General features: G+C 44.3%; 1 protein-coding gene across 2 annotated transcripts; it reads right to left on the bottom strand.

The window, feature by feature from the left end:
• Window positions 1-2,871: 2,871 nt before the first annotated feature.
• GUK1 (guanylate kinase 1) lies at window positions 2,872-25,346 on the bottom strand. 2 transcript variants are annotated; one of them, XM_089660444.1, is made up of 8 exons: window positions 25,232-25,346; window positions 19,741-19,854; window positions 18,866-18,907; window positions 11,618-11,714; window positions 9,240-9,429; window positions 8,472-8,556; window positions 5,428-5,513; window positions 2,872-3,246 (listed from the first exon to the last, which is right to left on the bottom strand). In XM_089660444.1, exons 2-8 carry the CDS (start codon window positions 19,850-19,852, stop codon window positions 3,211-3,213), a joined length of 648 nt encoding a protein of 215 aa, XP_089516570.1. In that variant the 5' UTR covers window positions 19,853-19,854; window positions 25,232-25,346; the 3' UTR covers window positions 2,872-3,210. The 2 variants fall into 2 exon arrangements, with proteins under 2 accessions (XP_089516570.1, XP_089516571.1); XM_089660445.1 differs by having other exon boundaries at window positions 9,240-9,378.
• Window positions 25,347-26,039: the final 693 nt, after the last annotated feature.

Below are 26,039 nucleotides of genomic sequence, written 5' to 3'. Positions count from 1 at the left end.
TGTAGCACTGATCGCTGTATTGGTGTCACTGGGGAGGTCAGTGACACCAAGTCAGTTCCCCCCAGTGTCAGAATGTCTGCCGCAGTCCCGCTATAAGTCGCTGATCGCCGCCATTACTAGTAAACAAAAAAAAAAAAAATCCCAGTATCTATACCGCCATTTGTAAACGCTATAACTCACGTAAACCAATTAATTTACACGGATTGGGATTTTTTTTTTTTTTAGCGGACGCGGAGCAGAATACATTTTGGCCTACATTTATGACAAAATTTGATTTTTTTAAATTTTTTTACTGGACGTGTTTAAAAGCAAAAATCTCTCAAAATTGTCAGTCTTTTTTTTTTTATTTAATAGCGCAAAAATTAAAAAAACAAAACAAAAAAAAAAAATGCACAGGTGATCAAATACCACCGAAAAAAAGCTCACTTTGTGGGAAAAAAAAAAAAGGATGTAAATTTAATTTGGGTACAGTGTTGCATGACCACGCAACTGTCAAAGTAACAGCGCCATACCGCAAAAAAATGGTGGTGGGGGGAGGAATATCCTCTGGAAAGCAAGTGGTTAAATCAGAAAAATACTAGATTATAGCCCCTAGATAGAGCTGATAAACATTTCTTATGATCATCAGCACCATCTAGTGGCCATATTGTGGTTTTCCTGGTTCCGGAGCTAATTTTAAGAATGGAAAAAAACAAAACAAAAAAACAAATTGGAAAAAAAAAAAAATTGAAGGTTATTAGGCTATTTTCTCTCCAGGTCAAATGTTCTAAATAGATTAAAAAAAGAAAAATACTACATTATAGCCCCCCTAGATGGATCTGAGAAACAGAATATTTCCTAAGATCATAGGCTCCATCTAGTGGCCATATTGCGGTATTTTCCTGATTCACATTATACTGTACGTTCTCCATAAAATGAACCAGAGCTGACAAACAGAATATTTCCTATGATCATCGGCTCCATCTAGTGGCCATATTGCGGTATTTTCCTGATTCACATACTGAATGTTCTCCATAAAATGAACCAGAGCTGACAAACAGAATATTTCCTATGATCATCGGCTCCATCTAGTGGTCATAAAGCAGTATTTTCCTGATTCTGGAGCCATTTTTATGAATAAAGAAAAAAAAAAATGGAAAGAAAAATAATGAAGGTTTTTAGGCTATTTTCTCTCTGGGTCGAATGTTCTTCATAGATTAAATCAAACATAGTACATTATAGCCCCTAGATGGAGCTGAAAAACAAGAAGTTATTCTTATGATCATCAGCACCATCTAGTGGTCATATTGCGGTATTTTCCTGATTCACATCATACTGAATGCTCTCCATAAAATGAACCAGAGCTGACAAACATAAAATAGTTCCTATGATCATCGGCTCCATCTAGTGGTCATAATGTGGTATTTTCCTGATTCTGGAGCTATTTTATGAATAAAAAAAAAATAAAGGTTATTAGGCTATTTTCTCTTCAGGTCGAATGTTCTTCATAGATGAAATCAGAAAAATACTACATTATAGCCCCTAGATCACGGGTGTCAAACTGGCGGCCCTCCAGCCGTTGCCAAACTACAAATCCCACAAGGCATTGCAAGATTAACAGTGACAAGCATGACTCCCAAAGGCAGAGGCATGATGGGACTTGTAGTATTGCAACAGCTGGAGGGCCGCCAGTTTGGCACCCCCTGCACTAGATGGAGCTGATAAACATATTAAATTTCTTATGATCATCAGCACCATCTAGTGGTCATATTGCAGTATTTTCCTGATTGATGTTATACTGAATGTTCTCCATAAAATGAACAAGAGCTGATAAACAAATATTTCCTATGATCAGTGGCTCCATCTAGTGGTTGTAATGTGGTATTTTCCTGATTCTGGAGCTATTTTTATGAATAAAACAAACAAAATGGAAATAAAAATAATGAAGGTTATTAGGCTATTTTCTCTCCAGGTCGAATGTTCTTCATAGATGAAATCAATTAAAAAATACTACATTATAGCCCTTAGATGGAGCTGATAAACATATTAAATATTTCCTATGATCAGCGTCTCCCTCTAGTGGTCATATTGCAGTATTTTCCCGATTCATGTTATACTGAATGTTCTCCATAAAATGAACAAGAGCAGATAAACAAATATTTCCTATGATCAGTGGCTCCATCTAGTGGTCGTAATGTGGTATTTTCCTGATTCTGGAGCTATTTTTATGAATAAAAAAAAAAAAAAAAAAAAATGGCAATAAAAATGAAAATAAAAATAATGAAGATTATTAGGCTATTTTATCTCCAGGTCGAATGTTCTTCATAGATTAAATCAATTAAAAATACTACATTATAGCTCCAAGATGGAGCTGATAAACATTAAATATTTCCTATGATCAGCGGCTCCCTCTAGTGGTTGTAACGTGGTATTTTCCCAATTCAGGCTATTCTTATGAATTTAAAACAAAAAACCGCAAATAAAAGAAATGAATGTTAAGCTATTTTCTCTCCAGGTCGAACGTTCATCATAGATCTAATAGCCACTAGATCACGGGTGTCAAACTGGCGGCCCTCCAGCTATTGCCAAACTACAAGTCCCATGAGGCATTGCAAGACTGACAGTGACAAGCGTGACTCCCAAAGGCAGAGGCATGATGGGACTTGTAGTTTTGCAACAGCCAGTTTGACACCCCTGCACTAGATGATCGTCAGCTCCATCTACTGGCCATAACGCAGTATTTTCCTGCTCATGCTATTCTTATGAATTCGACCTGGAGAGAAAATAGCATGGTTTTAAAAGTCGATTCACACAGAACGAATATACATGCACTTTCGCCATTAACAGACAGATTTCACCCCGAGCACAAAAAAAAAAAAAAAAAAAAAGGAAGGAATTCATAAAATATATATATTTTTTTGGTTAAAATAAAAATGTCCAGCCAGGCGTGAGAGAACAGGTCATGGAAACACGTTCGATGTCTCCCATTTCCTTAGGAAACATTCTAGCTGCCACCGGAATCAGCGAGTGTCGGAAGACGGAGGATAACTGCATAAAACACAGAAAGAATGGAGATGCTGCCAGCCGCCGGAGCGTTGTACAGAGCCTCACACAGATGGTGACACCTACAGGAAGGGAGGAGGAATCACACTCATGGAGGAATGATGGTACACAAATGGGGGAGGAATGGCTGCAGATGTGGGAGGGGAGAATGTCAGCGACGTGCGCAGGTCAGGAGGTCTTCGCGCTCTTGGCTCTCTCAATTTCCTGCAAGAAAGCAACAATGTATCAAAATATTAGACAAACTATCTGCATAGACTAGTAGACTGTCACACAGATGAAAATTCGATGTCATTCCAAAGACTGTCACACAGATGAAAATTCGATGTCATTCCAAAGACTGTCACACAGATGAAAATTCGATGTCATTCCAAAGCACTTAACTCCTTCACGCCGGTGCCTCCCGGCCCTTTAAGAGTTTAAGAAGCCGGGAGGCGGGGCGGGGTTTAGGGTCATGTGACTGCCGTGACGCGCAGTCACATGATCGGGAAAGAGGAGATCGGGACCAGGGGCGGACTGACAACTCATGGGGCCCCCGGGCAATCGGGGATCATGGGGCCCCTGTGTCCTTGCCCAAACTTAAAAAAGCTATGAAAAAAAAGGTACCAGGGGCATCTCATGGGGCCCCCTACTGACCCCGGGCCCTCGGGCAGTGCCCAAGTTTCCAAATGGTCAGTCAGCCACTGATCGGGACCTCTCTGTGAGTAACGGACATTTGTGCTGGCCCATATGTCCTTTTTTAATAGGATGCAAATGTGCGGCCGCTCGGCCTCTAGGCCCAGACGCCGGGAGGCCGAACATTTGCGTTCGGCCGGCGCGAAGAGGTTAAACCAAAAAAAAAAAAAAAAAGTTTGCTTTTCGATTTTGAACTTAATGGACTTTCTCAAATGAAATTCCTTGGAGATTGGAAAGCCGGCCTCTGCCTACCGCCACTTCGATCCTCTCAACCGCCTGCTGGCCTTAGGACCTACCTGTACCTCCTCGGGTTTCTGTGGTTATAGCGGGGGTCAAGGCTCCAGCTGACCCCCGGTATCACTTTTACAAGTGGCGGAAGGTGGTCGCCCGTTCTACGGCGGTTCCGCCAGCTAAATATAGAGATGAGGGAGGGACTTGCGTTTCCCGATCACCTCTATGGTCCATGAAACTGGAAGGGACGAGGATTTTGTCACTTCCAATCTCAGTTTGATCAGATACTTTTGGGGGGGGGGGGGGAGGGGCCGGTTCACACTATAGAAACGCAATCCAGATGTGTTACGGATGGGCTTGCGCATGCACATTACTGACGTGTTTCGGTGCGTTTTTGACTCTCTTCAATTTAAATAGGGACATGTGCATTTTAGGTGCATTCCAGTGCCTTTTTAAAGCGTTTTACCGCGTTCCAGTACAGTTCTGTGCAGGAAAAATGCAGCCTGTTCCACTTTTTTCTGCATCCGGAACGCACCGGAACTGCAAGCACTGATGTGAACTGCGACGTTGACACCCATATCACCTACTTTCTGTGCGTTTTGGATGCAGAATAAAAAAAAAGCAACTGAAACGCATGGAGCGTGAACTGGCCCTTAAAGCGTCGCCTAGAGATTTAACCCCTTGACGCCGGCGCCTCCCGGCCCTTTAAGGGTTTCAGAAGCCTGGAGGCGGGGTATAGGGTCATGTGACTGCCGTGACACGCCGTCACATGATCGGGACCTTTCCATGAGTACAGGACATGTGTGCTAGGAGTGCTCTCTCTGGGAGGCCGCACATTTGTGTTCGCCCGGCGCCAAGAGGTTAAGAACCGTAGTTTGTCGCCATTCTACAGGTGTAGAAAATTTTGGAGACCCCCGTTATACAGGAACCCAGCCGGATTGATCTTGGTCTTCCCCAGCCAGTGGATACCTCCATACATGGCAGGAATTTGTAAGCCAACGAAGCTCTACCACTGCTGTTCTCAGTCTTTGTACCCCAGAGGAACCCTTGAAATAATTTTCAGGTGTCAGGGAATCCCTGTTGAGATTAGCCCATCAGGTGTCATAAGGAAAATGCCCTTTTACATTGGTGGTCAGAGGAAGGAATGACCCTTTCTAGTACTAGTTAAAATGCCACCCTTACAGTTACCTAAAAAGGATCATTGGTGTCATTCTACTGGTTGCGCCAAGTAGGCAATGGACCAGGAACTGTGAAGGCACCATCACGTGGTAGGTCAATTAACCACAGCTCAAGGAACCCCTAGCAACCTCTTAAGGAACCCTAGGGTTCCATGGAACCCTGGTTGAGAATGCTTGTTCTACCACATGGCACACTAATAATTGGTTTCCATCATGTATGGAATTACAAAAAGACTGAGGACAGGCCAACATTGGACACAAAGAGTAGATCATGCTTACAACCCGCATCATGCTGTACACTCACCTCTGAGAGGGCACCTTGAAGTTGTCCATAAGCTTCTTTTAAATCATCGTTTATAATGACGGAATCAAACAGACCAGGCTCTTTACCTGCAGACACAGACATTTATTAATGTATCACAGGGTGTGTCCTACATAAAAACCAGGACGAATGGTGGAGATTGATTGTATTTAGATTGGATACCAATAGAAAGCCATTTACACTGGATAAACCACTTGGAAGAGGTAATTATTAGCAGACTACATGGCCAAATGTTGTGTGAACACCCGACCATCACATCTATAGGAGCTTGTTGGACATCCCATTCTGAGACCATGGCCACTAATGTGGTGTTGGACTTCTTTGTGGCTATAAACGTCTTCCACTCTCTGGGAAGGCTTTCCACAAGGTTTTAGAGGGTGTCTGTGGGAATTTTTGCCCATTTGTGAGGTTAGGTAATGATGGTGGATGAGAAGAACTGGCTCACAACTGGCGTTCCAACTCACCCTAAAAGGTATTCAGTAGGGATGATGTCAGGAACGAATGTTGGATGAGAAGACCTGGCTCACAACTGGTATGCCAACTCACCCTAAAGGTATTCAAGTAGGGTTGAGGTCCAGAACTAACGTTGGATGAGAAGACCTGGCTCACAACTGGCATTCCAACTCACCCTAAAAGGTATTCAAGTAGGGTTGAAGTCCAGAACTAACATTGGATGAGAACACCTGGCTCACAACTGGCATTCCAACTCACCCTAAAGGTATTCAGTAGGGTTGAGGTCCAGAACTAACGTTGGATGAGAAGATCTGGCTCACAACTGGCGTTCCAACTAATCCTAAAGGTGTTCAGTAGGGTTGAGCTCAGGGCTCTGTGCAGGACACCAAAGTTCCTCCACACCAAACTGGTTGAACCATGTTTTTGTGGAGCTGGCTTTGTATACAGGGGCACAGTCATGCTGGGACAGAAAAGGGTTTTCACCAAACTATAACTATAAGCTGGTTGGACATCCAATTAAAAAACCAATGCCATGAATACAAAGTTGACCTCCGGCTAGGACAGCCTCCACTCTTTTAGGAAGGCTTTCCACAAAATTTTGGAGTGTCTGGATATCGTACAGATTTTTAGGGTCAGGAATTAATTTTGGATGAGATGCCCTGGCTCGAAATTGGTGTTTTAATTCATCCCAAAGGTGTTCAGTAGGGTTGAGGTCAAGAACTAATGTTGGATGAGAAGACCTGGCTCACAACTGGCATTCCAACTCAGTAGAGTTGATGTTGGGGCTCTGTGCAGGGCACACAAGTTCCTCCACACCTAACTGGTCAGACCATGTCTTTATGGAACTGGCTATGTACACAGGGGCACAGTCATGCTAGAACAGAAGAGGATCTTCACCGAACTGCTACCACAAGATTGGAAGTTCACAATTGTCCACAGTGTCTTGGTATGCACTAGTATTACCAGCACCCTGCACTAGAAACACCTGAACTCCATCATTTGCAGAGGGGTCCTACTTTTGGGTGACTGGATTGGCTAGATCATGATCAGAAACAGTCTGTTGCTACAGAGATGCATGGGTGTACTGGATCTGATCTCCACTGACCCATTTCAGACCCTCCAAGAAATAAAAAAAAGAAAGATTAAAATATATCAAAAACATGACTAAGGTGTAATTTTTGCTTTAGCCACTTGACCTCCGGAAGGTTTTGCCCCCTTCATGACCAGGGCAATTTTTTTTGTGCTATTCAGAAATGCGTGACTTTAACTGACAATTGCATAGTTATGCAGAACTGTACCCAATTATTTTCATACAAATAGAGCTTTCTTTTGGTGGTATTTGATCATCACTCAGTTTTTTACTATATAAAAAAAAAAAAAAAAAAAAAAAAAAAAAAAAAAAAAAAAAAAACGCAAATTGAGGGGAAAAAAACATTTTCAGATAAAAAAAAATGTAAAAATTCTAGATAAATTTAGGCCAAAATGTATATTGCTACATGTCTTTGGTAAAAAAAAAAAAAAAATTCCCAATAAGTGAACATTAATTGATTTGTGTGAATGTTATAGCGTCTACAAACTATGTGATATATACTGGAATTTACGCAGCTATAGACGCTATACTTATCATGGCAGTGATCAGCGACTTATAGTGTACCTGTGATAGTGTGGCGGGTAATCTGGCGTTAACAGACACTGGCTTGCAGTTACACTAACACTGATGTCACTAATACAGTGATCAGTGCTAATTCTATACGCGATCAATGTACTAATGACACAGGCAGGGAAGGGGCTAACATCTAGGGGCAATCAAGGGGTTAATCTCCTAGATTGTAAGCTCCAAGGATCAGGGCCCTCCTATCCCTCTTGTATTGAACTGTATTGTAAAGCGCTGAGCAAAATGTTGGCGCCATAAATCCTGTATAACAATAATAATAATACACTATACTCCTGACCCCTGTAAAGTATTCACCATGTTATCTCTTAGATTGTAAGCTCCCAGGATCAGGGCCCTCCTATCCCTCTTGTATTGAACTGTATTGTTGCTGTATTGTCTCCCGTTATATTGTACAGCGCTGAGCAAACTGTTGGCGCCATAAATCCTGTATAATAATAACGGTGTGCCTAGCAAAGTGTAATGAGTGCTGACTTTACTCAGATCTGGCTGATTTTTCTCCCTGCTTTTCAGGAAGAAGAAACAGCCAGATCACCATTCTGTGTGTTCGTAAACACAGGACCCTGTGCTGTGATTGGCCACAGCCAATCAGCAGGTATTCTGCCAACAGTCATTGGAGGAAACCTGGCTGACAAACGTGTGCTTTGTCTAATCACAGCATGGGTTAACAGGGGGCGTGCGCATGCGCATCGGAAAACGCAGAAGCGGGCAGCAAAATACGGGTACATCTCCTAGCCTGAAGATGCTGCCCGCGAGCAGTAAATCTACTGTGAGCGGGCAGCAAGCGGTTCAATCCCCATCTTCCCGAAAAAAATGAGTAAGCATGTATAAGATGAGGGCCACAAAGACATAATGGATCTGCATGTACAATACACGGCCATGTGTGGGAGAGGGAACTCACTGATCTCTATGTCTTCTCTGGCTGCCTGCAGCCTCTTCTGTAAACTGTCCTCGGACTCTGTCTGGCGATCTCGCAGCCTCTTCTCCTGCAAGGCATATAAAGGAAAGTCTGAGATCAAGATTATTAGGGCGCCATTTACAGGTCGGCGCTACTGACCCAGCAATCACCAGCTATGACCCTGAAAACAAGTCCAACCCTATGGGGTAAGGACAAATACATAGTTAGTCTGGCTGAAGAAGAAAAAAAAAAAAAAAAGGCGGCTAGATGATGCTGGACGTCCCCCAGCCAGGAAATGGGGTGGTCTGACTTACTGCAGCTTCCAATGCACATGGTGAGAAGCCCACAGTGTGCGGTGAAATCAGAGGAAGCCGTTTCAGTCCAGGAGAGGAGCCGGTACATCTGTGCAAGACTGGAGGGGAGGAGCCGGTACACCTGTGCAAGACTGGAGGGGAGGAGCCGGTACACCTGTGCAAGACTGGAGGGGAGGAGCCGGTACACCTGTGCAAGACTGGAGGGGAGGAGCCGGTACACCTGTGCAAGACTGGAGGGGAGGAGCCGGTACACCTGTGCAAGACTGGAGGGGAGGAGCCGGTACACCTGTGCAAGACTGGAGGGGAGGAGCCGGTACACCTGTGCAAGACTGGAGGGGAGGAGCCGGTACACCTGTGCAAGACTGGAGGGGAGGAGCCGGTACACCTGTGCAAGACTGGAGGGGAGGAGCCAGTACGTCTGTGCAAGACTGAAGGGGAGGGCTGGAGTGTTCCTTACCAGGATCTCGATAGAGGGGGGCTGAATGGAGATGTAGATGGGGTTCAGGTCGGTCTTCTTAATGTTCTTCACGCCCTGCATGTCGATGTCCAGTATACAGATCTGGTTCTTGGCTTGCACAGCCTGGACTGCTGCTTTGCTGGGGAAGAGAGAAGGATGGCGTGAGAAGCTCTGTACACCCCGATGGCATCTTGGATATATAAAAATGACAATTTTAGGTTTATAATATACATTAAAGCAGTATTAAACCACAAAGCACGTCTTTATTAGATTACGAATCCTTAGAGGTGATGGCTGCGTTAGTTTTCCTTTTAAGGCTTTCTTCTATTTTCCAGCCAGCAAGTCTATTGTTTTTCAAAAGCACAAGATCTCCAGAAGAAAGTATCAGTTTACAGTTGGGAAAATTATTATTTGTCCCTCCTGCCCTCCCCTATATATATATATATATATATATATATATATATATATATTACACATACATACACACACACACCTCAAAAGAATTAAAGGAATTAATCAATGGGAAGGAATCTCCTGCTGGATCTCTATACCGACATGGACGGGGTGATGTGTGAGGAATGTAAGGACGCCCCATCGTTTGATGGAAATTAAAATGATCGACCTACAGAGGACTGAATTCAAAGACACCCCGAAAATCAAAGTGAAAAAATGATGCAGCAGGGGAGTCCATTTTGCTGAAATGTCATTGCAGGAACTCAGAATGGCCCTCAGTAGTCTGTGTGGCCCCCACGTGCTTGTATGCATGCCTGACAACGTCGGGGAAGGCTCCTAATGAGACCACGGATGGTGTCCTGGGGGATTTCCTCCCAGATCTGGACCAGGGCATCACTGAGCTCCTAGACAGTCTGAGGTGCAACCTGGCGGCGTCGGATGGACCGAAACATGACATCCCAGAGATGTTCTATTGGATTTAGGTCAGGCGAGAGTGGGGGCCATTCAATGGTATCAATTCCTCCAGGAACTGCCTGCATACTCTCGCCACATGAGGCCGGGCATTGTCTGCACCAGGAGGAACCCAGGTCCCACTGCACCAGGAGGAACCCAGGTCCCACTGCACCAGGAGGAACCCAGGTCCCACTGCACCAGGAGGAACCCAGGTCCCACTGCACCAGGAGGAACCCAGGTCCCACAACAGGTCCAAGGATTTCATCCCCATACCTAATGGCAGTCAGGGTGCCATTGTCTAGCCTGTAGAGGTCTGTGCGTCCCTCCAGAACTCCCGTCAAAAAAGATGAATAGGGAAAATATGTCAGTGGCCTCTACCTATAAAAGCATTCCTGTTTTGGGGGTCGTTTCATTGTTGCCCATCTAGTGCACCTGTTAATTTCATTAACACCAAAAGCAGCTGAAACTGATGAACAACCCCCTCTGCTACTTACCTGACCAGATCAATATCCCAGGAGTTTTATTGACTGTATGCCAGACTCGGATTACAAAGTCTTCCTTTATTTTTTTGGAGCAGTGTGTGATATATACATATATATTTTTATATCTATTTATGTATTAATAATCTATATAACCCAGCAACAATAGACCCCCCTCCCCCCACCAGCATCAATAGAACCTCCAGCAGCCAGCAACAGTAGACACCTCCCTCAACAGAAGATCCCTCCCAGCATCACTAGATCTTCCACCAGCAACAATTCATCTCCCCAGCAGCAATAGATCCTCGTGCAACAATAGATCATTCAACAGCCAGCATCACTAGTCCCTCCAGCAGGCCCCAGCACCCCTTTCCATTACATACATGCAAATGTAGTATCTACACACTGGGGAAGAAAGGCCTAGATGATGCTGGATGTCCTCCAGCCAGGGAATGAGGCAGAGCTCTATCTGACTTGCTGCAGCTTCTAATGCACATTGTGAGAAGCTCACAGTGTGCAGTGAAATCGGAGTAAGCCGTTTCAGTCCAGGAGAGGAGCCGGTACACCTGTGCAAGACTAAAGGGGAGGTCGGAGGTCAGAAATAAATGACAGTTGCTCTGAGATTATGTGGATTTACCAGCAAATCTTAATCCTCCCCGGGGATTCTCTGTTATGTCGGATCCACTCACAGCGGATTACTTACAGTGGTCAGAGGTGTCTGGAGGGTTACACATGACCAGGCATGTCAATCTGCTGCAGAGGAGGATTCTGGGTAATGAACCAATTAACAGCTGAGAATTAGAGGCTTAAAGACATCCGATGGCTCAGAGCCCCGGGAGACCGGTAACTATAGGATCCTATAGATCTGCAGATGGCCTGTCCCTACATGTCAACCATATAATGAGCCCCCCTGTGCATGGAGCATGCAGGGATGGAGAGCGTAGAACAACACAGGTGGGTCAGACAGACGCAGCTTTTTCTGGATCCACATACCTGGTCCCATACATGTTCCCGGAGAAGACGGCGTTCTCTATGAACTCCCCGTTACGGATTCCCTGCTCCATCTCCTCCCGGGAGACAAAGTGGTAATCTGTATTAGAAGGGGGGGGAGGGGGGGGCATGGGACAAAATCATAGAAATTATTATTTCCTTTCATTTATTGTGTACAATCATATAGGAACAACTTACAACATTTATACATTTCAAGTGACAGTTAGAACAGGTTAAAACTTGTGATGCTGAAAACTAAAAATTACAGAATGTGGTCTGACAGTATAAAAAAAAAAAAAAAAAAAAAAAAAAAACACAATGAAAATCAGAAAAACTTGGCAATTCTTTCCGAAAAAGTTTCTCTCTATTTTCTCCTATATGAAAATTATTACATCTGGTGAGATCCAGTCCTCAGATTTACACAGCTCTGCCGCACAGCATGGGCAAGAAACCTGAATGTCTCTCCGCTGCAGTCCAGTAACACTAACAGGTTGTGTCCCTCCCCCACAGTGAAAGGAGAAGCAGAAGACTGATGAGCTCATCTCTCTGCTCTCTCCTCCTAATGGTATGCTCCTTGCAGTGCAACACAACTGATCGACTTCTCGTGCTGCTTCTGCCTGTCCCAGTCTGAGCTCTGCTTAACAGGGACCGCAAGAGGCCAATACAAGGTCACATTCAGGTACTCTGCTTATATGTTTTAACCCCCCTGGCGGTATTCCCGAGTGTAGCTCGGGGTAAAGTTTCAGCACCACAAGCGGTAACCCCCCCGAGCTACACTCGGGAATACACTGCAGCGTTGCTCCGGGATCTCTCCACTTACCTTGTCCTGCGCTCCTGCGATGTCCCCCCTGCAGTGTCCCCGGCAATGTCCTCCGGCCGATGCCGGCATCTGTCTTCCGGGTTCCGTTCCCTGCGACGTCGGGACGTACGGGGGACGGAACTAGCGGGAAATTTGAAAGTTGCAAAAGTGACATTCACTAAATTCACTAAAATCACATAGTATAACATTCCTGTATCAAACCATTTCACATACATTGTGTCCCGAGTGCTTTGTCCGGCGCCCTGCCTGCATTTTTACTGTTCTTTCTGCCTGGAAACTGAGAAACGTCCATGGCGTCCAAAAAGCGTCCCTTTAGGTCAGACGCGGTTTTAGACCGGCTAGAGAACAGCGATAGTAAATCAGAACCACTTGCAGAATTGAGTGATAATGATTCGTGGGGGAAATTCCTCATCAGACACTGAAAACGATTCTGCGACTTTGCTCAGCGATGTGAAATACACATTTCAGTGTATTTGGTTTGATTATATTATTGAATTTATTATGATTATTTATTATATTATAATTTATGATTTCGTGTTTCAAGTTTTATCATCCCCGGGATGTTTACTAGACTCTTGTTCGGACAGATTTCAGTGAGTTATTCCTAAAAATTACAGGCCTACAATAAAAAAAACCCGACATATTTCCATGCAAAAAAAATGTACCGCTTTGAGCACAGAAATATGGACATAATCAGACCGCTAGGGAGGTAAAAAAAACAAAAAACAAAAACACAACATTTAAAGGAGTAGTTTAATGTAGTTAGTAGGTTGGAGGTGGGCAAATAAAAAAGCGATGCTGCAGAATTGAATGTGGTAGGGATGTGTGATTCACAAGACTGGTTGACGTTTAAGAGGAAGACTTTTCCCAGCTTTGCACACATCTCAGGAGGGATTTTAGTCCACTCTTCTTTACAGATCTTCTCGAAATCCTGGCTAGGCCACTCCATGAACTGAATGTGCTTCTTCTTGAGCCACTCCTTTGTTACCTTGATGATTGTCATGCTGGAAGACCCATCTTCAGTGTTCTGGCTGAGGGAAGAAGGTTCTCATCCAAGATTTTACAATACATGGCCCCATCCATTGGCCCCTCAATGTGGCAAAGTCGGCCTGTACCTTTAGCAGAGAATCAGCCCCAAAGCATAATGTTTCCACCTCCGTGCTTGACTGCAGGGATGGTGTTCTTAGGGTCATAGTCAGCATTTTTCTTCCTCCAAACATGACGAGTTGAGTTAATGCCAAAAGAGCTCAATTTTGGGCTCACCTGACCACAGCACGTTCTCCCAGTCCTTCTCTGAATCATTCAGATGTTCATTGGCAAACTTCAGATGGGTCTGTATATGTGCCTTCTTGAAGGATTTCAATCCATGGTGGCATATTGCATTACCAATGGTTTGTTTGGTGACTGTGGTCCCAACTGCCTTGAGATCATTCACAAGGTCCTCCTGTGTAGTTCTGAGCTGATCCCTCACTTTTCTCATGATCATCCTTACCCCATGAGGCGAAATCCTGCATGGAGCTCCAGACCGAGGGCGATTGATGGTTATTTTGTATTTCTTCTATTTGTGAATAATCGCGCCAACAGTTGTCTCCTTCTCACCAAGCTTCTTTCTGATGGTCTTGTAGCCTATTCCAGCCTTGTGCAGGTCTACAATCTTGTCCGTGATGCCCTTTGATAGCTCTTTAGTCTTGCCCATGGTGGTGAAGTTCGAATGGAAGAAAGATTCTGTGGACAGGTGTCTTTTATACACATAATGAGTTGTCGTTAGGAGCACCTTCTTAAACTGGCAGCACTAATCTGTGTACCACATGAGCACATAGCCAGCCTTTGGGAGCCAGAATTATTGTTGGTTGGTAGGGGATCAAATACTTATTTAACTCACTGAACTGCAACTCCATTTATAACATTTGTATTGTGTTTTTTCTGGATTTTTGCTTGATATTCTGTCTCTACAATTTAAAATACACTTATGATAAAAATGATAGAGCCTTTATGTCTTTGTAAGTGGGCAAATGTACAAAATCTGCAGGTAATAAAATAATTATTTTCCCCACTGTAGAAGGTATAATAATTCATGCATATGTGTTGCAACTATTTATTAAGCTGGAGTTAAGCTTTAAACCTCTGCCGATGTATAGAGTAGCGGCCTTTGCGGACGACCTATTGATCTATGTGGGGAATCCCCGAATAACTCTCCCAAATATAATGAAGTTGTTGAAGGAGTATGGTGAATTATCAAATTTAAAAATTAATCCAACGAAAACAGAGATCCTGAATATTAATATACCAAAGAATGAAAAAGAAAAACTACAAAAAGAATTCCCCTTTATATGGAGAGAAAAAGAGATAAAATACCTAGGAATAAAACTCACTGCCTCATCTAAGCATTTGTATAGATTAAACTATATCTCCTTGATAAATGAGATCAGGGAAGATTTAAAAAGACTAGAAGGAGGAAATCCATCCTGGATAGGACGTATAAACCTAGTCAAAATGGTAATAATGCCTAAAATACTGTATAGATTTCAAATGGTACCAATTAAAATTCCAGAAGCCTTCTTTAAGATAATGAAAAAAATGTTAACAAGATATATTTGGAAGAATAAAAAACCTAGAATAGCATATGAAACATTGAGCAGGACTAAAGAGAAAGGGGGATTGGGCCTACCAGATGTCAAGAGATACTATAAGGCAGTGGTTTTAGCAAGAATATATGACTGGACATTTAATCATAAGGGGAAAAGTTGGGTAACAATTGAAAATGATCTTAGTGGTAAAAGATTGAGTCAGATGATATGGGTTCCACCACAGTTTAGGGGAATTAAAGAAAGCACGAGTATATACACTTTAAATGTCTTTAGGGTATGGGATAATTTACATAAGAACATGAAATGGGAATTTAATTCTATATTAATGCCTCTCACAAATACTGAGTACTTCCCCCCGGGTCAGAATAAGATATCAGGGAGATGGTTTAGAAAGGAGGATACCCAATTGAGAGATGTTTTGTTGGAGGGAGAATTGAGATCACTTAAAGAGTTAATAGAGAAGAAGGGTGATATTTTTATTAGAATAGATGAGTGGAAACACCATCAATTGAAAAGTTTCATTGGAAATTTACCGAAACCCCTAAGAATAAAACAGGAGTGGAATATGTTTGAAAGGTTGTTAGAGACACGAAGGGATGGTAAGCACGGTATCTCAAAGGTGTATAGAATACTCACAGAATTAGACACAAACACAAATTTAATTTTTATGACAAAATGGGAAAGGGATATGGGAGTTGGGTTTGATGAAGATAGACAGAGAAAGATGTTTAGATTGATACACGATAATGTTAGTATGAGAGAGGTTGAGGTTAATTATAAGTGTGTGACACGATGGCATATTACACCGAGTTTAGAGCACAAGATGAATGGGGAAAACTCAAATAAGTGTTGGAGAGGATGTGGAGAGATAGGCACGGTGTTTCACATATGGTGGGAATGTCCGAAAATCCAGGCCTTTTGGAAGATAATAGTTAAATTAATTGAAGAAATAACTGAAATCGACATAGGGTTAGACCCAACGACGTGCCTCCTACACAACGTGGAGACATCTGTAAATAAATATAAAGATTCAGGTATTTGGTACTTCTTGAATGCGGCGAAAGGGTTGATACCCAAGTTTTGGTGGAAAGCTGAGGTACCGAAGGAGGTAGACTGGATTAATAGAGTAAATCAGATAGGTAGAATGGAAAGATCATATCATATGCAGGAAGATAGGATGAGAGTTTATTCCAGGAGATGGGAAAAGTGGGAAAGAGCAGGATTGAAAGAGAAATATAGAAAAATATGAACTAGGTTGTTAACAAAAAATTAATAAGCCTCAAAAGAATAGAATGGGCCAGAGTCTGCAGAGGGGGAGGAGGGGGGAAGAGGGGTGGGAGGGGGGGGGGGGGTAGTGGGAGGGGAAAGAAAAGAATTTTTAGTAAGGGAAAGGTAGAAATGTTATAAATGTCTATTTATATGAGAATTACTTCCCTTTTTTTGGGTTTTTGTATTAACATGAAAAATTTAATAAATATTTAAATTAAAAAAAAAAATAAACCTCTGCCGATGTGATTGAGTTACCACTCTCTCTAAATATATAATACTGTATATCTTTTTTTTTTTTTTTATGTACACACATGAATAAATATACTATATACACTGAAAAAAATGAAAGGAACACTTTGAAAACCCATCAGATCTCAATGGGGACGAATCTCCTGCTGGATCTCTATCCTGATATGGATGGGTAATGTGTGAGGAACATAAGGACGCCCCATCGTTTGATGGAAATGAAAATGATCGACCTACAGAGGACTGAATTCAAAGACACCCCGAAAAGCAAAGTGAAAAAATTATGCAGCAGGCGAGTCCACTTTGCTGAAACTTCACTGCAGCAAATCAAATTGGTACATAGTAGTCTGTATGGCCCCCACGTGCTTGTATGCATGCCTGACAACGTCGGGGGGAGGGTCCTAGTGAGATGACGGATGGTGTCCTGGGGTACTTCCTCCCAGATCTGGACCAGGGCATCACTAAGCTCCTGGACAGTCTGAGGTGCAACCTGGTGGCGTTGGATGGACCCAAACATGACATCCTAGAGGTGTTCTATTGGATTTAGGTCAGGTGAGTGTGGGGGCCATTCAATGGTATCAATTCCTTCATCCTCCAGGAACTGGCTGCATACTCCCCCCACATGAGGCCAGGCATTGTCGTGCACCAGGAGGAACCCAGAACCCACTGCACCAGGAGGAACCCAGGACCCACTGCACCAGGAGGAACCCAGGACCCACTGCACCAGGAGGAACCCAGGACCCACTGCACCAGTGTAGGGTCTGACAATGGGTCCAAGGATTTCATCCCTATACCTAATGGCAGTCAGGGTGCCATTGTCTAGCCCAGCAATGGGCAAACTACGGCCCAGCGGACCTTTTAATCCGGCCTGCGGAGCGTGGCAAACATTGGCTGTCAGGATGTAGGCGGGGCAGCGTGACGAACTCCTCTCCTCTCACAGTCCGCCCTGAAGACCGGAACGGCGCGGGAACACGGCGAGAGGAATGCGCGGAGCAAAGGTAAGTGAATTGACACAATAGGGGGAATGAATTACTATAGGGGGGATGAATTACTATATTGGGGATGAATTACTATGCTTACTATGGGGGAATATTACTATACTTACTATGGATGGCATGGTAGTGGCTGGGCCGGCCAGCAGCTAGTCCGGCCCCCGGGTCCAATATATGAACCCATTGCGGCCCTCAAGTCAAAAAGTTTGCCCACCCCTGGTGTAGCCTGTAGAGGTCTGTGCGTCCCTCCATGGATATGCCTCCCCAGACCATCACTGACCCACCAAAAAAATGGTCATGCTGAACCATGTTACAGGCAGCAGAACGTTCTCTACGGCTTCTCCAGACCCTTTCACGTCTGTCACATGTGCTCAGGGGGAACCTGCTCTCATCTGTGAGAAGCACAGGGTGCCAGTGGTGGACCTGCCAATTCTGGTGTTCAATGGCAAATGCCAATCAAGCTCTATGGTGCCGGGCAGTGAGCACATGGCCCACTACAGGACATCTGGCCCTCAGGCCACCCTCGAAGTCTGTTTCTGATTGTTTGGTCAGAGACATTCACACCAGTGGCCTGCTGGAGGTCATTTTGTAGGGCTCTGGCAGGGCTCATCCTGTTCGTCCTTGCACAAAGGAGCAGATACCGATCCTGCTGATGGGTGAAGGACCTTCTACGGCCCTGTCCAGCTCTCCTAGAGTAACTGCCTGTCTTCTGAAATCTCCTCCATGCTCTTGAGACTGTGCTGGGAGACACAGCAAACCTTCTGGCAATGGCACGTATTGATGTACCATCCTGGAGGAGTTGGACTGCCTGTGCAACCTCGGTAGGGTCCCGGTATCATCTCATGCTACCAGTAGTGACACGGACCCAGGCCAAATGCAAAAAAAAGTGAAAAAAAAAAAAAAACAGTCAGAAAAGATCAGTAGGGAAAACAAGGTCAGTGGCCTCCACCTGTAAAACCATTCTTGTTTTCGGGGTTGTCTCATTGTTGCCCATCTAGTGCACCTGTTAATTTCAGTAACACCAAAGCAGCTGAAACTGTTTAACAACCCCCTTTGATACTTAACTAACCAGATCCATATCCCAGGAGTTTCACTGACTTCATGCTAGACTCGGATTACAAAGTCTTTGTAATTGTTTTGAGCAGTGTGTGTAATATATATATATATATATATATATATATACACACACACACACATACACACACACACACACACATATACACACACACACACACACACACACATATACATATAGAGAAGAATATACATATAAATACATACACACATACTAAAAACTAAATACAAACATACCACAAATACTAAAAAGTGGCTTTACCTTTCCCATCACACTCTCCAGGCCTCGGCTTCCTGGTTGTGTCTGAAATTAAGCAAAATAAAAAAAAAAAAAAAAAAAAAATTTACCAAACAAGGAAATATAAATTCAGACGGACATAAAAGTGGGACAAACATAAGACTTTTAAAATACAGCCACTTACCTGTCCCTCGGTCCAGCGATGTCCTCACCACCGCTGGTTTCACCGACCGTCTTCTCTCCCTGGCACCGGCATCTTTAGTGTGGGCACCCGGCTGTGACAGTTTGGGGCTTCACAGCTGGGTGCCTACTGCGCATGCGCGAAAAGCGCTGCGCTTTGTGAATGGCCCCGTAGTTTTCTGGGACCTGTCATGTGTCCCAGAAGACTAAGGGGAGGGAGGGTAGGAGGACAACTTCCACTTCCGATCGCCTAGGCGATTGCAGTGGAAGTGGGAGAGGGCACCTGTCAAATTCAGGTACCCGTTCCCCGAAGGTGCCAATCGTTAATGGGGAGCGGGGGACAAAGGCTTAAAGCAGAGCTTCCCCATTTGGGTGGAGCTTTGCTGTAATATGAGCTAAAATGCTCTTTGTCCCCAACTCAGCTTAGAGTCCAATGCTCTCTCTTGATCCAGCCCTGAAGAAGAGGGACCATTGCAAACCCTAAAACGTGTTGGCTTTCCCTGGTGAGTGCAAATAAATTTCCATTTCGGGCTTCCAAGGTGGAGCGGTTCTTCTATTCCTCACCCCATCCTAATGTTCTCATAAGGACATCTACATCCTAGAAATATACCACCAGCTAACTCCCATATAAAAACCACAATGATAAAAGGACATACACATTACTACTCTTACTGATATATTGGAAGAGCGATGATGAAGATGCATTATTGGGGACTTACGGGAGACGGAGAAGCCGAATACGCCTTCATAATCATTCAGCAGCCTCTTCAGCAGTGTGCTCTTCCCAGCCCCCGAGGGTCCGCTCAGCACCACTGGTCTGGGTCCAGCCATGACTGTGGAGACAAGACACCATCATTCATACAATATTCTGGAGGACACACCAGCTGAATACATTATTAACCCAGAAAAACAGATGATATTTCCACCCCAAATACGCCAAGACTGAAAAGAGAACAAAAATGTAACCCCTTCCCTCACTCCCTGGTGTCCCTTTAAACAGTTCTAGTTGTCTGGAGGGTGGGAAGGATTGACGATCATGTGACCATGGTCACATGTTGAGGAGCCAGTCCCACCAGCTTCCGTTCTTTAGTTTGGATCGTGAACGGTCTTTGACAGCTTAGTCTTTGTGGTGGATCACATTGGACCAGCTTGGACCAATGTAACTATGTATATACTATACCTGTAGGATCCCCTTGGAAGCTGGAAATCATAGTAGGCATGGCTACTCTAGTGGTCTCCTCTAGCTTCTGGGTGCCATGATGGGTGGCTGTCCTCTAAACTTTGTAAAGATTTCCTCTGATTTCCTGTTGTGTCACAGGACGAATTGATGGGAAATCTCTCCAGTATGGATTCCTGACCACACATGAAACAACCGGTTATATATTTTTTGGCTTCTACTTGTCCAGCTTACAACCATCCATAGACATATCAGTGGTCTTGGAGGCTTGAATGCTCATCTAAGAAAGTTTGTTCATACAAAACGGGTCTTTCAGATATGATCATTCGCAAAAAAACATCAACGTGGAGTAGGAATGTGGTTTGGCCATAGGAAAGACGATCTTTCTGGAGACCTACTTATTGACCGGTTACATACAACACACAGGCCTGTCTCCTGCATCTGAAAGCACCAGCTCGGTCTTAGCCAACTCCATAAAATGTGAAGCATTTGAACAGACTAGATTTTTGGTGGAGAAAGTTGTTGCCGAGGAATGTTCCTTGATAAGAAAGTTGACAGAGAAGTCTGGTGTGTACTCCATGTGAGGCTAGGTGAAGCATTGTTTTCGGACTATTGTTCTATGGGTCATATCACCCCTGGGGTTGAGTACAGATCGGCACAGGGTGGAGACAGACAGCGCTGAGGAATTTGTTTCATGGAAGACAAAGGATCACCAAGCTCTGAAGGTGGTGCAATCTTATGTTACACCGGACACAAGACGGTCAGAAGATGGAGGATCAAAGTTGATGCGTAATACAATATAAGTTTTCTTTGAATAGACAGGTGTTCTGTCAAAATATATGACCAAGAGGTTGTGGACACCTGCCCATCACACCTACATGAATGTCTGCTCTCCCCGGACCCCGCATTCACTATGTCCGCTCTCCCCGGACCCTGCATTCACTATATCCGCTCTCCCCGGACCCTGCATTCACTATATCCGCTCTCCCCGGACCCTGCATTCACTATATCCGCTCTCCCCGGACCCCGCATTCACTATATCCGCTCTCCCCGGACCCTGCATTCACTATATCCGCTCTCCCCGGACCCTGCATTCACTATATCCGCTCTCCCCGGACCCTGCATTCACTATATCCGCTCTCCCCGGACCCCGCATTCACTATATCCGCTCTCCCCGGACCCCGCATTCACTAGGCCCGCTCCCCCCGGACCCCGCATTCACTAGGCCCCGCTCTCCCCGGACCCCGCATTCACTATATCTGGTCTCCCCGGACCCCGCACTCACTAGGCCCGCTCTCCCCGGACCCCGCATTCACTATATCTGGTCTCCCCGGACCCCGCATTCACTATATCTGGTCTCCCACAGTACACAGAACATGGAAATGTAATTATTTTAGTAAATATAAACTGATAAATTCCTTTTCTCATCAACAGTATATAGCAGTCTTGTGACTTCTATCAGTGTCAGGCACAGCACTAGTTAAAGCTTATAGAAGGAGTTTTCTTTCTGCTCTAGGAGGATGCAGGACCCCTGACCTCTGTCTGGACAGTGCTGATTGGCCCTGTGGGGGGGGGAGGAGGGGGAGGAGGAGGAGGAGGGGGAGGGGGAGGGGGGAGGAGGGAGGAGGGAGGAGGGAGGGAGGAGGGAGGAGAAGAAGAAGAAGAAGCTCTTTAGGAATACACACCAAACTGATCATTGTAATAAAAGTTGCAAAATTTTAGAATACTGAAAAGTAGAGATTCGGCTCACATCTTCTGTAACAGCTTGAGCTCCGGAAGGTTTTACCCCTCTCATGACCAGGCCAAATTTTTTGCTATTCAGCACTGTGCTACTTTAATCGCTTCCACACCGCCCTATAGCAGAAAAACTACTACAGGGCGGCACGGGTGTGAAAAATCACACATACACATATATATATATATATATATATATATATATATATATATATGTATGTATATGACTTAGCAGTTTTGGGTAGGGGGCGTGCGTGCCGCCATTCACGGCCTCAGCTGTCAATCCCTGAGTCCCGACCGGTGATTTCTCACCAACACCTGGTGATCGCCGAGCATCTCCGACGGGGGAGAGACCTGTGTATAAACCACAGATCTCTCCCTGTCAGCTCCTGCACACTGCTTTGTATGGTGCTGCATAGCAGAGTCATACAGAGCAGTGAGCTTACAATGAAACAGCACCCAGTTAACCCTTTGATTGCCCCATGTGTTAACCCCTTCCTGCCCAGTGCCAATAGTACTGTGTCAGTGCTTTTTTTTTTTTTTTTTAGCACTGATCACTGTATTGGTGTCACTGGGGATGTCAGTGACACCAAATCAGTTCCCCCCCCCTCCAGTGTCAGAATGCCCGCCGCAGTCCTGCTATAAGTCGCTGATTGCAGCCATTACTAATAAAAAAAAAAAAATTCCAGGATTTATACCGCTACAATTTTCACGTAAACCAGATAATTTACACATATTGGGAATTTTCTTTAGCGAAGACACGGAGCAGAATACATTTTGGCCTAAATTTATGCCGAAATTTGATTTTTACATTTTTTTTATTGGAACATGTTTAATAGCAAAAAAGTAAAAAAACTCTCAAAATCGTCTTTTTTGTTTATAGCCCAAAAAAATAAATTAAAAAAAAAAAAAAAAAAAAAAAAAACACAGGCGATCATATACCACCAAAAGAAAGCTCTATTTCTGGGGGAAAAAAAAAGGACAAATATTCATTTGGGTGCAGTGTTGCATGACCGCGCAATTGTCAAAGTAACACAGCGCTGTATCGCAAGAAAAAAAAAAAAACTGGCCTGGTCAGGGGGGGTGGGGGTGGGGAAATCCTCAGGAGGGTGAGTGGTTAACTGGCAATTGTGCAGTCATGCAACACTGTACCGACACAAAACAGATGTCATTTTTTTTCAAACAAATAGAGATTTCTTTTGGTGGTGTTTGATCGCCACTTTTTATTTTTTGCTACATAAGTGAAAAAAAAAAAAAAAAAAAAAAAAAAAAAAAGACTGAAAATGTTGATATAAAAAAAAAAATTTCTGTCACAATATTATTGGTAAAAAAAAAAAGCAGCCCCACAAGTGTATATTAATTGGTTTGTGTTAAAGTTATACCGTCTACAAACTATATACTAGAATTTACGCAGTTATGACACTATACTGGTAATGGCGGTGATCAGCGACTTCTAGTGTGATTGTGATAGTGTGGTGGGCAATCCGGCACTAACTGACACTGGCTGGGAGGGTCACTGACACTTACAGCAACAGTGATCTCATATAATATTGTACACTGTACTAATGACACCGGCTGGGAAAGGGTTAACATCAAGGAATCAGCTGTGTGCCTAACAATTGGTGTCCAATCACAACACAGGTCAGCAGTTGTCACTGGCTCAGTGATCTCTGTACAGCGCTGCGGTATATGTCAGAGCTATATAAATGTATAATAATAGTGTGTGACTGTGGGGGAGGGGACATTTAGAGTGTAAGCTCCTCTGGTACAGAGACTGATGTGACTGTGGGGGGGGGGGGGGGGGTTGGGGGGAGAGGACATTAGAGTGTAAGCTCCCTCTGGTACAGAGACTGACGTGACCGGCTCAGTGATCTCTGTACAGCGCTGCGGTAATAGTCAGAGCTACAGGGTTAAAAACAGGTGGTGAGGAGGCAACATATCACCTCCTCACCACCAGTCAAATGCCCTCTGAACAGGGATCCAACCACTGATCACATTTTCAGAGGATGATGGCAAGGGCTGTTGCACATGTGAACAAACCCTTAGTTTTTTTGTTCTTGATCGAACAAAAAACTTCCTGCCCCGTTCCATCGAATGTTCTCGCTGCAGTCATGGACATTCCAAAAACAACATTTTCACAGCAAAGTTATACTGGCGTTCGATCGTTGAGTGCAGATTCTGATGCGAATGTACAGCATGAAAAGCGAGGCGTAAATGATTGGCGCTGTATAAATGCCAGTAATAATGAGCAATCAATCAGATTATACCGACAAGCAACAATCGATCAGATTATACCGACAAGCAACAATCGATCAGATTTATACCGACAAGCAACAATCGGTCAGAATTATACCGACAAGCAGCAATCGATCAGATTATACCGACAAGCAACAAATCGATCAGATTATACCGACAAGCAGCAAATCGATCAGATTATACCGACAAGCAGCAAATCGATCAGATTATACCGACAAGCAACAATCGATCAGATTATACCGACAAGCAACAATCGATCAGATTATACCGACAAGCAACAATCGATCAGATTATACCGACAAGCAACAATCGATCAGATTATACCGACAAGCAACAATCGATCAGATTATACCGACAAGCAACAATCGATCAGATTATACCGACAAGCAGCAAAATCGATCAGATTATACCGACAAGCAACAATCGATCAGATTATACCGACAAGCAACAATCGATCAGATTATACCGACAAGCAACAATCGATCAGATTATACCGACAAGCAACAATCGATCAGATTATACCGACAAGCAGCAAAATCGATCAGATTATACCGACAAGCAACAATCGATCAGATTATACCGACAAGCAGCAAAATCGATCAGATTATACCGACAAGCAACAATCGATCAGATTATACCGACAAGCAGCAAATCGATCAGATTATACCGACAAGCAGAAAATCGATCAGATTATACCGACAAGCAGCAAATCGATCAGATCATACCGACAAGCAACAAATCGATCAGATTATACCGACAAGCAGAAAATCGGTCAGATTATACCGACAAGCAGAAAATCGGTCAGATTATACCTATAACAAGCAATCGACCAGATTATACCGACAAGCAGAAAATCGATCAGATTATACCGACAAGCAGAAAATCGATCAGATTATACCGACAAGCAGAAAATCGGTCAGATTCCGATATGTATGGTCACCTTTAGCTCTGCTAGCTGACCACCAATGGGTTGACTCTTCCTGTGACACTGTGCAGCCCCTCTGCCCCCATCGCCCACCTACCTGCCCCCATCGCCCACCTACCTGACTTCAATGTCTCCTGTTATCCTGGCAGACCTCCGCCTTGTGATGATGTGGAGGAAGGAGCGAGGGATTTATCTCAGCCACAATGACAGGAGGAGGAGAGTGAGCCTGTAATCCGCCCTGCATTCCACTGTACAGCCCCACACACGGCACACCTCCTACACACACTGCAGGGTGCCGGGAGGGACAACCAAGGGTTAACCAGGGAGGACCGGTACCCTCCGGTGTGCTGCCAGGGGATTGTTCCCACACTGGATTTCCTCATCCAGGGACAGTGATCAATACACCTCCCTACACAGGACTCGGCTCAAAGGAACTGACAATCTAAAAAAATGAAGGCTGAAGGGCCAAAGAGATGGAAGTGACTGCGGTGGGGGGCATTAGAGTGTAAGCTCCTCTGCCACAGAAACTGGAAATGGCTCTGTGTTCTCTGTACATCGCTGCAGAATAGGTCAGAGCTATGCGCATGTACATTAGTGTGTGAATATGATGGGACATTAGAGGTGTAAGCTCCTCTGGTGCAGAGAATGGAATGGTTCAGTGTTCACAATACAACACTATGGAATATGTCAGAGCTATATGAATGTATAATATTAATAGTGTGTGACTGTGGGGGAGGGGACATCAGAAGTGAAAGCTCCTCTGGTACAGAGACTGATGTGACTGTGGGGGAGGGGACATCAGAGTGAAAGCTCCTCTGGTACAGAGACTGATGTGACTGTGGGGGAGGGGGCATTAGAGTGTAAGCTCCTCTGGTACAAGAGACTGATGTGACTGTGGGGGAGGGGGCATTAGAGTGTAAGCTCCT

This window comes from Staurois parvus, unplaced genomic scaffold (genome assembly GCF_062004578.1).
Source record: "Staurois parvus isolate SC_StPar_1 unplaced genomic scaffold, SC_StPar_1.0 ptg001245l, whole genome shotgun sequence".
Classification (NCBI taxonomy): Eukaryota; Metazoa; Chordata; class Amphibia; order Anura; family Ranidae; genus Staurois; species Staurois parvus.
This window is presented reverse-complemented; position numbering and strand designations above follow the sequence as displayed.